The sequence below is a fragment of the Coccidioides posadasii genome, chromosome 3 (assembly GCF_018416015.2).
Source record: "Coccidioides posadasii str. Silveira chromosome 3, complete sequence".
Classification (NCBI taxonomy): domain Eukaryota; kingdom Fungi; phylum Ascomycota; class Eurotiomycetes; order Onygenales; family Onygenaceae; genus Coccidioides; species Coccidioides posadasii.
The window spans coordinates 5167519-5179842 of record NC_089409.1 but is presented as its reverse complement, the minus strand read 5'-3'; the positions used below and the strand labels follow the sequence as shown (position 1 = coordinate 5179842).

Genomic DNA, 12324 nt, shown 5'->3' with positions numbered 1-12324 from the left:
GTAGCGAATCCAAATTTTCATGGTTGATCAAGTTATATTTACTCTGCTCCATCGACCCGAACCGCGAAATCCTGCCCCACGCGAGCTGTTTTGTGAAGTGATATGAGAATAGTATTCCGCATTAAACCCAACTAACGAACCTAATCTGAGATAGAGAAAGGCTTGAAGAATAACATATTGCACATGGTGACAATAACACCTCCCATTCCTGCTGCTGAAACGCCAGAAATTTGTTCGCCAGACACCTTTCGCTATCCACCACCTTCATCGATCTGTTTCATGGTCATTGACACGTAAAAGGGGTACAAGGTTCGTGCGGATAATGGAGTTCACACTGGAGGTCCTTGCAAAAAGAAAACATGACGCAGGCGAGGGGAGAAACGTAATGTTGCTCCCCAGAACACCTTTCATGGCTCTCCCAGAAGACGAGCGGTTACATCTCCCATGTAAGCCTCCTCCAGTTCGTAATCTTCTCCGTCCATCCGGTCGATGCCAACATATTTGAAAGCTGCAACGACTCTTGGGACATCGAAGCCCATGCTGCAGAAACGGTCGATGAGATCCTTGTTATATCCCTCATACCTGTGGATCGATTGGTTAGCGAAGGGGAAAACGATGGTTTTCGACTCGGGAAGTGGATAAAACATACGCGGCAAGTTCTTCTTGCTCTTGCTCCTGCTTCGACTTGATCTCTTTCTCGCGGATGGACGCCGCTGTAGCCCCGCCGCTGCCTTCGCCAATCTGCTTTTTTGGCGCGCCGGCATGCATGACGGCCCATTCCCTTGCAACTCGTTCGAATTCCTTTGGATTCCGAAGTAGCATGTTGGCAACTTCGGCATCTTGGGGATCTTTTGGCTCAGGAGTGCTGAGCAGAGACTGCAGGGAGAGCAGCGCAGACTTGATGGTAAGGACGGGGGACCAGGCCGTGCCCAATGTGTCAAGGCAAATAGCTCCCTGTGGGTAGAGCTGCATTAGCGGTTCTGTTTCCAGATGGTGATGAATTGCGGCTCCCTACTCACAGTTTGACTGCTGACATTTGGATGCCACAATTTGGTATCAAACCTCATAACTGGAGGGCGGAAGGGGTACTCGTTGGGGATCCTGATGTCGACGCGATAGGTTCCACCTTCGTATGGGGTCCCCGGAGGACCCTGAAAAGTTCCCTTCAAATGTGTGAGGTCGTCCCCACCACCAATGGGCTCGACAGCAACCTGGGAGTGACTGTCATCATGAATGTCTGCGAGTTCTTTGGCGATGCGGCGAGCGCGATTTGAAGCCATGATGGACAATTGAAAGTTGGTCGAGTCGGCCGACGTAGGGAAATTATAAAGAATTCACCGAAGAATATGTGCAAGAAGTGAATCTAGAGGCAATCTATCTAAAGGTCCTTCCGGGTATTCTGAGTGCTAACGATGACTAGAACTCGAAGTTAGCTTCTTTTTCTGGCTAATTTCTCAGCCATGTTTGCCGGGCAAACCCAGAAAAAAAGTGTGTCATGCGACATGCCGGCGCAAGATATGGAAAGGCAAGATGCAAATACCTTTTCAGATGGATGCTGAAGAAATGCAACTAAAAGGAATAAAGGCAATGGAAATTAACGGAAAAAAAGATTAATAAATAAACAACAACACAGAATAAATCAGGCCTTCCTTGAAAAGTCTTAAGGCTGGGTCAGACAACCAGTGAATGAGTCAAGGATTGACCGGTCGGACGGTGAGGACACAGAAAGGTTACTGGAGGCTTAATGAGAGGCAGCTGGTTGCACAAGTGAAGTCCAGAAGAGTCAGAGTGGTGGTGGAAAAGCAGTAGACGGGGCCGTGAACAAGATTGAGAAGTCAAGCAGAGGAGCAAAAAGGGAAAAAAGGTTGAGTGCCAGGCTTAAAAGAGCATGCAGGTGGGTGAGAATGTGACGATGCTATCCGTCAGCGGCGTCTATGATTGCTAAGAGTCGGATTAGGCTGCGCAGGAAACGCCTAGGCAGATACAGCGGCTTGCAGGGTTTGGGGTGGAGAAGATGGGGGGGAATGGCGGATGTTACGAACCAACCAGAACCGCACAGGTGCAGGCGTCGAAGTGGCTATTTTGTGGTCCAGTCAGGGAATGGAGAGTGAGGTGGCAGCGGGTGGACGGGCTTCAGTGAGTGGAAGAACAGGAAGAGACAAGTAGCCGATGTCTTCTGTAGCCAATGCTGAACGCGATGCTTGAGCACTGACCGGGGAGTCTGAGGTCGGTATGGGCGGTTTTGTTCACCAACTGCACCGGCACCCGGGGCTGGATTGGGTTCCAGTTCTAAATTCAACAAAAGGATAACAAATTCAGTTGCTGTTGTGGATGGTGAAAAGCTGTCTCCAGTGCAAGATGGGATCACCAGCCAACTCTTCTTCTTCTTCTTCGTCTTCATCACTCTCTCTCCTTTTCGTGTCTGGCGTTCGCGTTTCGTCCGGTCTCGTCGCGGAAGGGCACTGCTGACATAAGCATCGACGAGTTTGACTGACTAAGCCACAGCTTGTTGTCGCCTCTTCCAGCCAGCCAGCTTGGGCGAAACGACGCTCGACTGCCAGAAGACAACAGCTTCATTGCACAGATCCTACAGCCTTCCCCTGTCTCTCCTGACCCTCGACTGTCTATAGCTGCAAGTCTCTGTTCGTAGCCATTTATCTATATCCAAAGCCACTCATACATTCAAAGCTTCGCGAAAGCCTAGTCCTTTAATACAATGGTCAGCTTCTCTCCCTTTCCTTCCTGGCTTGCTGTTTTCGAATATACTAAATTGGATTTACTGTAGGGAAATCAACCATCCCAGATGGGCGGTGGCCCCCCGGGGGGCGACGGGAAAGACGAGAAGGACAAGAAAGTATGGATCAGGGCTTAACCCCCCGTGACGGTCAACCACGTTATGAGCTTGGTTTTTCCGCTGCTAACCTGGCATTCTCGCAGAAGGAAAAGCCAAAGTACGAACCTCCTCCACAGCCCACGACTAGAGTCGGGCGTAAGAAACGTAAGGCTGCTGGCCCCAATGCCGCTGCCAAACTCCCTACGATATTCCCGACTTCACGGTGCAAACTGCGATACCTCCGAATGCAGCGGGTCCACGATCATTTGATATTGGAAGAGGAGTATGTCGAGAATCAGGAACGTCTCCGCAAGACGAAGGCTCAAGCGTCGGCGGCGCCCTCGGCCAGTGATGACTTTGATGCTTTGGATCGAAATGCGGATGAGAGGAGCCGCGTCGATGATATGAGAGGGAGCCCGATGAGCGTTGGCAATCTCGAGGAGATGATCGATGACGATCATGCAATCATCTCTAGCGCCACGGGTCCCGAGTACTACGTGTCTATCATGTCTTTCGTGGACAAGGACCTACTTGAGCCTGGCGCCAGCATCCTCCTGCATCACAAATCGGTATCGGTTGTTGGCGTGTTGACCGATGACGCGGACCCTCTGGTGTCTGTTATGAAATTGGACAAAGCACCCACAGAATCGTACGCAGATATTGGAGGGTTGGAGTCGCAGATTCAAGAGGTTCGAGAAGCCGTTGAGTTACCGTTACTACACCCAGAGCTATACGAGGAGATGGGTATCAAGCCCCCGAAAGGTGTCATTCTCTATGGAGGACCAGGCACAGGAAAGACCCTACTTGCCAAAGCTGTCGCCAACCAAACCAGTGCTACCTTCCTTCGTATTGTTGGTAGCGAGTTGATTCAGAAATACCTTGGTGATGGTCCACGGTTAGTCCGTCAAATTTTCCAGGTTGCTGCAGAGCACGCCCCGTCTATCGTGTTCATTGATGAAATCGATGCCATCGGAACAAAGCGTTATGAATCCACTTCCGGTGGCGAGCGGGAAGTTCAACGTACCATGTTAGAACTTCTTAATCAGCTAGATGGGTTCGATGACCGTGGCGATGTAAAGGTCATCATGGCCACCAATAAAATCGAGACTTTAGACCCGGCCTTGATTCGACCTGGCCGTATCGACCGCAAGATTCTTTTCGAAAACCCAGATCGTGAGTTTGCCTTTAGAAACCGAAGCTGCTGTATTTTCCTGCTGACAATGCTCCATAGAAAACACCAAAAAGAAGATTTTTGCTCTCCATACGTCCAAAATGTCTCTCAGCGACGACGTAGATCTGGATGAGTTCATTAGTCAAAAGGACGACCTTTCTGGCGCGGATATCAAAGCTATCTGCTCTGAGGCAGGGTTGATGGCTCTCCGAGAGCGGCGAATGCGAGTTCAAATGGCAGATTTTAGAGCTGCTAGGGAGCGCGTGATGAAGACGAAGAGTGAGAACGAGCCTGAGGGCCTCTACTTGTAGAATGGGCTTGCGACTTGTGCATATTCGCGGTGTACACTAGTGCATTTAGCTGCTTCTGATGCTTAGCGACATCTACATAGTTATTAAATCCAGAGTTCTGCTCAGTAAACCCCGTATAATACCGCCGTATTATGTTGACAATATATCAGCGTTCCCCCTTACCGGCAACCTGAGGTACGTACGTCGCCCGCGAAAATAAAGGTGCAAACACCGCAAACTTTGCCACACCTTGCCTCATCAACGGAGCTTGAAGAGCTGCCATACACTGACGTCCAGCACACGCGGAGTTCCAAAGGTCTAGTGAAATCATGGACGGATTCGATGAGGAAGCGTTCAAAAAGTTCTTCCCGAGTACCTTTGGGAAGCAGAGCAGAGAAGCCGACGTTGGGGGGCAAATCAACAGGACGAAGCGAACAGAAGCGGCAGCAAAACCACAGCAGCTCGCGGGAAAGCCCGACGTACAGACGCAACAGGAGGTTAATTCGAAGGCTCCGGCAGCTCAGCAGCCAGCCTCCGCCTCCGCGTCCGGCTCTGATTCCGATTCCGACGACTCAGAAGACGACGACGATGAGTTCCCGGTGTCGCATGATCTCGTGTTTAAGACGCACGAGCGGGCAATCACGACCGTTACCGTTGATCCCTCTGGCGCTCGAATGATAACTGGTTCGACAGACTGCACAATCAAATTCCACGATTTCGCATCCCTCACCCCGACCACTCTGCGCGCTTTCAAATCCGTCGAACCCTCTGCGAAGAAACATTCCGCTGCTTCGGAAACACACCCCGTTCACGTTGCGAAATTCAACCCTTTGTCTCCGGGCTATGTGCTGGCTATTGCTGCGACGCCGCAGCCGAAGATCTTGTCCCGAGATGGGGATACGTTGACAGAGTTTGTCAAGGGGGATATGTATCTGCGTGACATGCGCAATACGAAGGGTCATATTTCGGAGGTTACGAGTGGGACGTGGAGCCCGACGGACTCCAATCTATGTGCTACGGCGGCGACGGATAGTACAGTTCGAATATGGGATGCCAACATTGGGAGAAGTCAGAAAGAGGTTATTGTGCATAAGTCGAAGGCGGCGGGCTCGGCGGGGAGGACGAGAATAACTGCTGTCGCGTGGGGGTCCCCGGCGCAGGGAGGGAACAATGTGCTGGTGGCTGCTGCACTGGATGGGAGTCTTGTAATGTGGGGTGGAGATGGACCGTTCACAAGACCGAGTGGTGAGATTAGAGACGCGCATACTCGGGATACCTGGACGAGCGGTTTGGACATAAGCCCAGACGGGAGGTTGATTGTGACGAAGGGAGGAGATGACACCATCAAGCTGTGGGACACTAGGAAATTTAAACAACCTATCACGACCGTGTCGCATATCTCTAATTCCAATATCTACCCTACGTCGAATATACAGTTCTCTCCCACGGGTGCCAATATCATCACGGGCTCACAAGCGGGAGATCTGTATATCCTGAATCCGGCAACTCTGAAACCCGAGCTTAAAACACCCATCACCCCCGATTCGCCGATAATCACCGTGCTCTGGCACGAGAAGTTGAACCAAATACTCGCCGGCTCTGCAAACGGAGGAACACATCTTCTATACAATCCGAATCTTTCTCGCAACGGCGCGCTTACTATTATGTCCAAGGCCCCGAAGCGTCGCCACATCGACGATGACCCCAATCTCACTACGGATCTGTCTCTCGGTTTCTCCGGTGAAGGTATTATCAGCGGCAGTGGCATCGCATCTGCCACTAGCTTCTCTAGTAGGCACCCTACAATTGGCCTGACCGCGTCTGGCCGCTCCCGCGATCCGCGTCGACCGCATCTCCCTGCACAGACGCCTTTTGCTAAAAGTCAACCCGACGAGAAGCATATCAAGGAGAACATCCCTCTTAGTTCCATGAGAGATGAAGATCCGAGAGAGGCATTGCTAAAGTATGCGGAAAAAGCGGAGAAGGACCCGATATTTACAAGTGCATGGAAACATACGCAGCCGAAGCCGATATTCGCTGAACTCAGTGACGACGAAGAGGAAGAGAAGAAGCAGGGGCATTTGGGTCCAGATAGAAAGAGGATCAAGAGATAGGGAGGCGCATCCGAAGGTGCACCTTTCTTTGCCTTATTTTTCGTGATACTCTGCCGTTGAGTCTTTTATGTATGGCTTCATTTTCAATGGGACCTCTGGCGTTGCTAGGGTGTTGGGGGATGGTGGCGGACCAGCCTGATGGAGGGAAATTGGTTATTTATACTACCCATTTGTACTCTCTAGACACGATTCTTCTCTATCGAGGGCTATCTCCAACAATGTTACGGCGTGTACTCCGTAGACAACACCAACCCAACGCAGGGAGTTAGAAGCCCTTGACGTCACGCGCTGCTTAGATAATCCGACCGAGCTTTCTCCAGCCACCTCAGCTGCGCCTCTGTCTCCGCTGACTAACTCGGCTTAGTTCGTGAGGGAAGAACCTTAATCCCGGGTGCTTCGAAACTCTCCGCGATGCACTTGGAGCTTTTGGCTTAGCTGAAATCCAGGAGAAGCGTCTGCAGGTCAATACATTATTGATGAAGGCAACGTAACGGTTGATTCGCGGAGGTAGTTATGTCCTCCCTGTCACCCTGGGCGAATCGCGGGATCGACAGCGACCCATCAAGCTTACCACTCTTTGTCGGCAGCGGGGGCCCTCGCGAACCCGGGACGAGAGGTTCGGCGGATGTCAAGCGTGTAACAACTGCTTCCGTATCGTTCCAGCAAGATTGGGAAGAGGCGGGCTTGCCGCCTGACGCGTCTACTGTGGGCTACACTTTTTACGGTTCCTTGCGTATTTAACCTCTGATAGCCTCGACGACGGTCCGATCGTGACACCAGCAGGATGCTGCACACGTTCTTTCTATCCTTTTTTGTTGACAGCGTCGTATCGAATTCCCCCCTCTCTTCGTCCTTACACAATGATACTCCTGGCAATGGAGGGGATGATGGGGGAGGAAGGCCGATAAGCGAATGGTCGTCCACGATCGGAATCGTTACCGCGATTGTTGGAAACGTGCTCATATCGTTTGCGCTGAATATCCAGCGTTATGCTCATATTCGAATTGCACGTGAATTGGAGCGGAAACAGATTCAAGATGGCTGGAAACAGAGGAGCTCTGCGGTCGGGGGCCCATCGGGCGGCACCTACGGGACCGTTTCTGGAATCAATGAAGATACCAGGCAACAATTGGGTATAGATACGCAGGCGGAAGGTCAGAACAATACATCTCGGGCGAGTTGTGGCCAGGAAGGAGTGCTTCAGACGCCTGGTGTTCGTACTGGCGCCGACGGGCCAGCACACAGGGACCACTCTATAGAGGTCGATGATGCTAGCGACGACGGAGCTGACCGCTTGAAACAGTCGTTTCTTTCGGAGCGGACAGTGACTTCATTGGAAAAGACGTCCCGCAGAGAGCGAAAGTCCTACCTCAGATCACCCTATTGGTGGACAGGTATCATACTCATGACAATAGGAGAGGCCGGAAACTTTCTGGCTTATGGTTTTGCACCTGCATCCATTGTCTCTCCTCTTGGTGTCGTCGCTCTTATATCGAACTGTGTTATTGCTCCAATTATGCTGAAGGAGAAGTTTCGTCAGCGAGACTTCTGGGGCGTGCTTGTTGCCGTGGGTGGAGCGGTAACCGTTGTATTGAGTGCCAATACTTCCGAAGGAAAGATAGGTCCTGGTGACATTATGGGGATGATCACACGATGGGAATTCGAACTCTATCTCGGCCTGACCGTTGGCATGATTCTTTTTCTGATGTGGGTGAGCAAAAAGCATGGACGGAAGACGATTTTAGTTGATGTAGGGTTGGTGGGGCTATTTGGTGAGTCTATTACCTTGAATTAACGCACTTCTGTCACTAATGGGTATAGGTGGTTATACGGCCCTGTCCACCAAAGGTGTCTCATCGTTGCTTTCCTATACGCTATGGCACGTTATTACCTTTCCCATCACTTATGCACTTGTTGCAATCCTCATATTTAGCGCGATGATGCAAATTCGTTACATCAATCGAGCACTACAGCGGTTTGATTCGACTCAGGTTATCCCTACTCAATTCGTTCTATTTACGATATCGGTGATCGTTGGTAGCGCCATCCTATATCGTGACTTTGAGAGTGCTACCTTAAAGCAGGGCCTGCAATTTATTGGAGGCTGTGCACTGACTTTCCTTGGTGTCTATCTGATCACGAGCGGCAGATCTCGAAGTGAGGAGGATCGAGAGTCAGATCAAGATGAGGAGGAAGCTATTGGTCTATTACATGGCACACGATATCGAGACTCGGTCGATTGGCAGCACCGAGGTGCTTCTGAAATCAGTGGGGAAACCGACCAAGCCGGACCTGTAGAACAGGACAGGCAGTCCCGCCGCGGGTCTCTTCTAAGTGAGCATGACGTCCGGGATGAAGATGAAGAAACACTTCGCACTCCACGTGCACCGCTATCTAGTTCTCCTGACTCTCTACGGCCTTCCATTTCTGATACGTCTATATTGGAACCATCAGAGGCTAGTCCCGAATTACACATTACAAACCCATGGATTCAACGTCGAGAAGATCCAAATCGACCTCCGGCATCAGAAGTGTATCCCGGTACACCGCCGCCGCGTTCTAGTGTCATTCTTCAATTTCCCACCGCCCCAGGGGTGATCGACTCCCCTCGACAGGCTCAATTAATGCAAACTCCGAAACCTCACACAAGCCGCGCCCATTCGCGTCGACATACAATCTCGAGACCTCCTACTCCTTCGTCACGATCTCGCCTTTCTTTACGATTCTCTCCAGGACCACTTCTCCCGCCGCTCTCAAGCGGATTGAGTGCTGTCGTGGCGGAATCTTTGCGGCGCGGCGAGGGTTCACCCGAAAAACGTCGCCGAAGAAAACCATTCAAAACAACTCTAGATGGAAGAAATCCCGGGTCGGGAGAACATGCAGAACAAAATGTGGACTATGAAACCGACACGAGCCTTTTTGGTGACATTGATCAACGCCCCCGAGGTGGTGCATCCAGCCGCGCGCGCAGTTTAGGACCACCCCTGTCTTTTAGACCATCACTCACACCGAACGATCAGGAGCATGCTGTGTCCCCAGCCAATGGGGGGACCCCATCCCACCGCAATCGTGAAAGGAAGGACTCTTGGACGGAAAACCTTGCACGCTTTGGCGCCAGTCTACGCCAAAGCGGTCGACGATGGGGACTTATATTTAAGGACTATGATGATGATGATGATGATGGTGGTCTCAATCCTCAATCCTCCCTCGAGTGAAGCAAATGCACAAGACCCAAGCCACGGGTCGGACCTACAAAGAGCCTCGCATTGATACTTGCCTGCATCGTGAGATTACTGGCTATTCTCCGTGCACATTATATCTATCTCCTTTTTTGGGTTGCTATTGTCGATTCTTGCTGATCGGTCGCGATTAAGCAACATTTACAATTTTCCTACTCCATTATATGGTCGCTCTTTTTGACATTAATTAATAATATGATACACAGACGCCCCTAAGGTGGTAGCCTCCGTCTATACCATATCAATTTGCTTTTGGCGTTATCGGGTGGACAGGTTGGCTTTTTCTTTCCTGGTTCGCGAAAGGATTTTCGGACTAGGGTTTCTAATACTTAACTTCTTGCAACACGTTCTCTCCTGGGTTTCAAAGTCTAGTACACATTTCTCTCCTATCTCATCCAATGATGCCATGTCTAGCATTTTAAGAGCGAGTGAATCAAGGCAGACTATCAGATGTACAGTACATTGGATAACTTCTTCAAGTGCTCCTTAGCTGACTACTATTCCTTGAGCGGATGCTAGCATATGTACAGATGATCAGGAAGGTAGGCTAACGTGGATCGCTAAGATTTGTATGGAATAGCGGGTAGAATACAAAGTATTGTATCCAGCTTTCTATTCCTCTAACAGTTGAATATCCTCGCCTTTTCCAGAGTTGACATCCGTGTCCGCTGAAGGAATCACTGGAGAACGCACTGCCTCAGGGTCGGCTCCACCAGTGGGTCTACTTCCAGCACCCGTTGTATTCGCACCGGAAGCAGCAGCAGGACTACTTCCATTGCCCTCTCGTCGGTTTCTCGCTCCTTCTTTCAACTTTTCCCACCGATCTCTATATCGACCCAACACAGTTTTCAGTTTCTCATTTTCTTTCCCAACCCTCTCGAGCTCCTTCTCATGATTCTTCACCAAGTTCTCCAGATCCTTGATTTTATCGATGTCCACCGCCTCCTGCCTTGCTGGCGGAGGTCTTGATGCAGAGGCAGACGGGGAAGCCTGCCTTGACGCCACAGCTTGATTTTGGATAGCTTTTAGTGATTGCTGCAAAGCGAATGAGGAAGACTGCGCGTTCACCTCCCACATATGCAGGCGTTTAGCTAGAGTATCCGACAGATGTCTCAAAGCCTGGTTCTCCATTTGAAGCTCTTCTAGAGTCTTGGTGTCTCTGGTAGCTGTGGTTCCAGACGATGATGCCTTTGGAGTGGAACGACCGTTTCGCCTGGTTCCCTTAGTCTTGTCTCGGTTCATGCTCCCTCGTGCTTCTGGGGACGGGGGATTCTCGCGGGCGTCAACAAAGGTGTCTTCGTCCTCTTCAACGCTATTTCTCCGCGCTTCTTTCTCTGCACGGGAAAGGATACCTGCGTATGATATCATCCCACCAGAAGTAGGAACAACGTAAAATGATTCTGAGGTATTACTACCGAAGTAACCATCTTTGTCTTTAATGGCTCGGAGAGCTGCGCTGGACACAAGGTTCTTGACATCGGGTTCCCTGTGGGAATACTGTGTAAGATCTGCTGCTGCAGAGAACTTGTCCACTTTTGTGTCCGCCGGGGATTTTGTAGCAGTAGGGGATCGTTGACCAGCTGCATCGGGTCCTAGAGGAAGACTAGCAAAAGCGAGAGGCGCTGAGAGTTTCGAAATAAGGCCACCGAATGTGGAGTAGAATCGTCGAAATGGTTCATCACCAGCAAGAGACCTAAATGGCGCGGAAATCTCGTTTCCACTATCCGGCAGTACGACCTGCTGCTGTGTGATTTCTGTCGGGCTGATAGCCGGAGACCAAGACGGTTTCCAACCTGATGCCCTAGTTGAGTGAGTGTCGGTATGATTGCTAGCAGTGCTCCTTATCTTATGGGGGAACTCTGCCATTTTCGCGCCTCCATTTTGGGTGGACAAGGTGGGAGGAACAGGGCTTCCGCGACGGGGATAGGCAGGTATACCACGTGCTGAAGCTAGATTGCTTGCAAGGGAAGTCGTTTCGCGATGACCGGGCCGATTTGTCGCTTGCAGACGCGGTGGCTGCTGCAAGGGCTGGGATGACGGGTGCGTTGTAAAGGGCGCAGGCTTGGAGGGGCTGTTTGGAGTGGCCGTCGGGGCTACGGTCGAGGGGGAAAGGCCAGATTCGGGTTCTGGTGACGAGACATTGGGTGGATTCTCATGTTGAAATCTGATAATTTTCGCGAGCCGTTTATGATGTTGTTCCAGTAGGAGAAGGGTTCGTAACGCCTGGTGTCCAAGATGCAGTGTCAGAATACAAGTAGTTCATCGTCTCCACAGACGGATCTCACATCTTTGTCAGCTGTGTTTTGCGCAGCTATGGCAAACTCCCCCGCTGCGAGATCATGTTCCTCGCTCGCTGCTACAGGGTTTGCTTTGCGTGTTTCAAGAAGGGCGTTGCGCGCATGGGTGTGCGCCTGCAGAGAGAGCAAGACGTCAGTTGCCGTTCACATGCGACGGCGCATCAGCGCGGTTGAGTGGGGCCTATCGTTACCAAAGTTAGGGGAGATGATTCCATGACTTGTGGTTCTTGTCCACCCTAGCTCTCCGAGAAGTTCATATCAAATCAAACTGCCAGAAACACCCCATAACTGTCTGATCCGCATCCACATCCGCAGAGCGATCCCAAGCAGACGCGCCAGCTCGGAGATCAGCCCGACACGCGATTAGTCATCATTGGGCA

General features: G+C 51.1%; 5 protein-coding genes across 5 annotated transcripts; 3 read left to right on the top strand and 2 right to left on the bottom strand.

Moving 5' to 3' along the window:
* Positions 1-21: 21 nt before the first annotated feature.
* On the bottom strand, positions 22-1932 carry UBC1 (Ubiquitin-conjugating enzyme E2 1). The gene is made up of 4 exons (XM_003069425.2): positions 1541-1932; positions 1020-1416; positions 650-954; positions 22-582 (listed from the first exon to the last, which is right to left on the bottom strand). The coding sequence occupies exons 2-4, from the start codon at positions 1278-1280 to the stop codon at positions 408-410; spliced, it is 741 nt and encodes a 246-aa protein (XP_003069471.1). The 5' UTR covers positions 1281-1416; positions 1541-1932; the 3' UTR covers positions 22-407.
* Positions 1933-2327: 395 nt separating this feature from the next.
* RPT2 (ATPase of 26S proteasome regulatory subunit 4) lies at positions 2328-4430 on the top strand. Its single transcript, XM_066125237.1, has 4 exons — positions 2328-2719; positions 2786-2854; positions 2941-4006; positions 4065-4430. The coding sequence occupies exons 1-4, from the start codon at positions 2717-2719 to the stop codon at positions 4313-4315; spliced, it is 1389 nt and encodes a 462-aa protein (XP_065981319.1). The 5' UTR covers positions 2328-2716; the 3' UTR covers positions 4316-4430.
* A 161-nt stretch (positions 4431-4591) lies between these two features.
* On the top strand, positions 4592-6625 carry D8B26_006620 (uncharacterized protein). The gene has a single exon (XM_003069426.2). It carries the CDS (start codon positions 4624-4626, stop codon positions 6406-6408), a length of 1785 nt encoding a protein of 594 aa, XP_003069472.2. The 5' UTR covers positions 4592-4623; the 3' UTR covers positions 6409-6625.
* Positions 6626-6845: 220 nt separating this feature from the next.
* On the top strand, positions 6846-9623 carry D8B26_006619 (uncharacterized protein; the record flags this gene model as incomplete). The annotated part of the gene is made up of 2 exons (XM_003069427.2): positions 6846-8180; positions 8230-9623. Exons 1-2 carry the CDS (start codon positions 7193-7195, stop codon positions 9621-9623), a joined length of 2382 nt encoding a protein of 793 aa, XP_003069473.2. The 5' UTR covers positions 6846-7192.
* Positions 9624-10150: 527 nt separating this feature from the next.
* On the bottom strand, positions 10151-12263 carry D8B26_006618 (uncharacterized protein). Its single transcript, XM_003069428.2, has 3 exons — positions 12136-12263; positions 11933-12058; positions 10151-11870 (listed from the first exon to the last, which is right to left on the bottom strand). The coding sequence occupies exons 1-3, from the start codon at positions 12157-12159 to the stop codon at positions 10260-10262; spliced, it is 1761 nt and encodes a 586-aa protein (XP_003069474.2). The 5' UTR covers positions 12160-12263; the 3' UTR covers positions 10151-10259.
* Between the last annotated feature and the right edge of the window lie 61 nt (positions 12264-12324).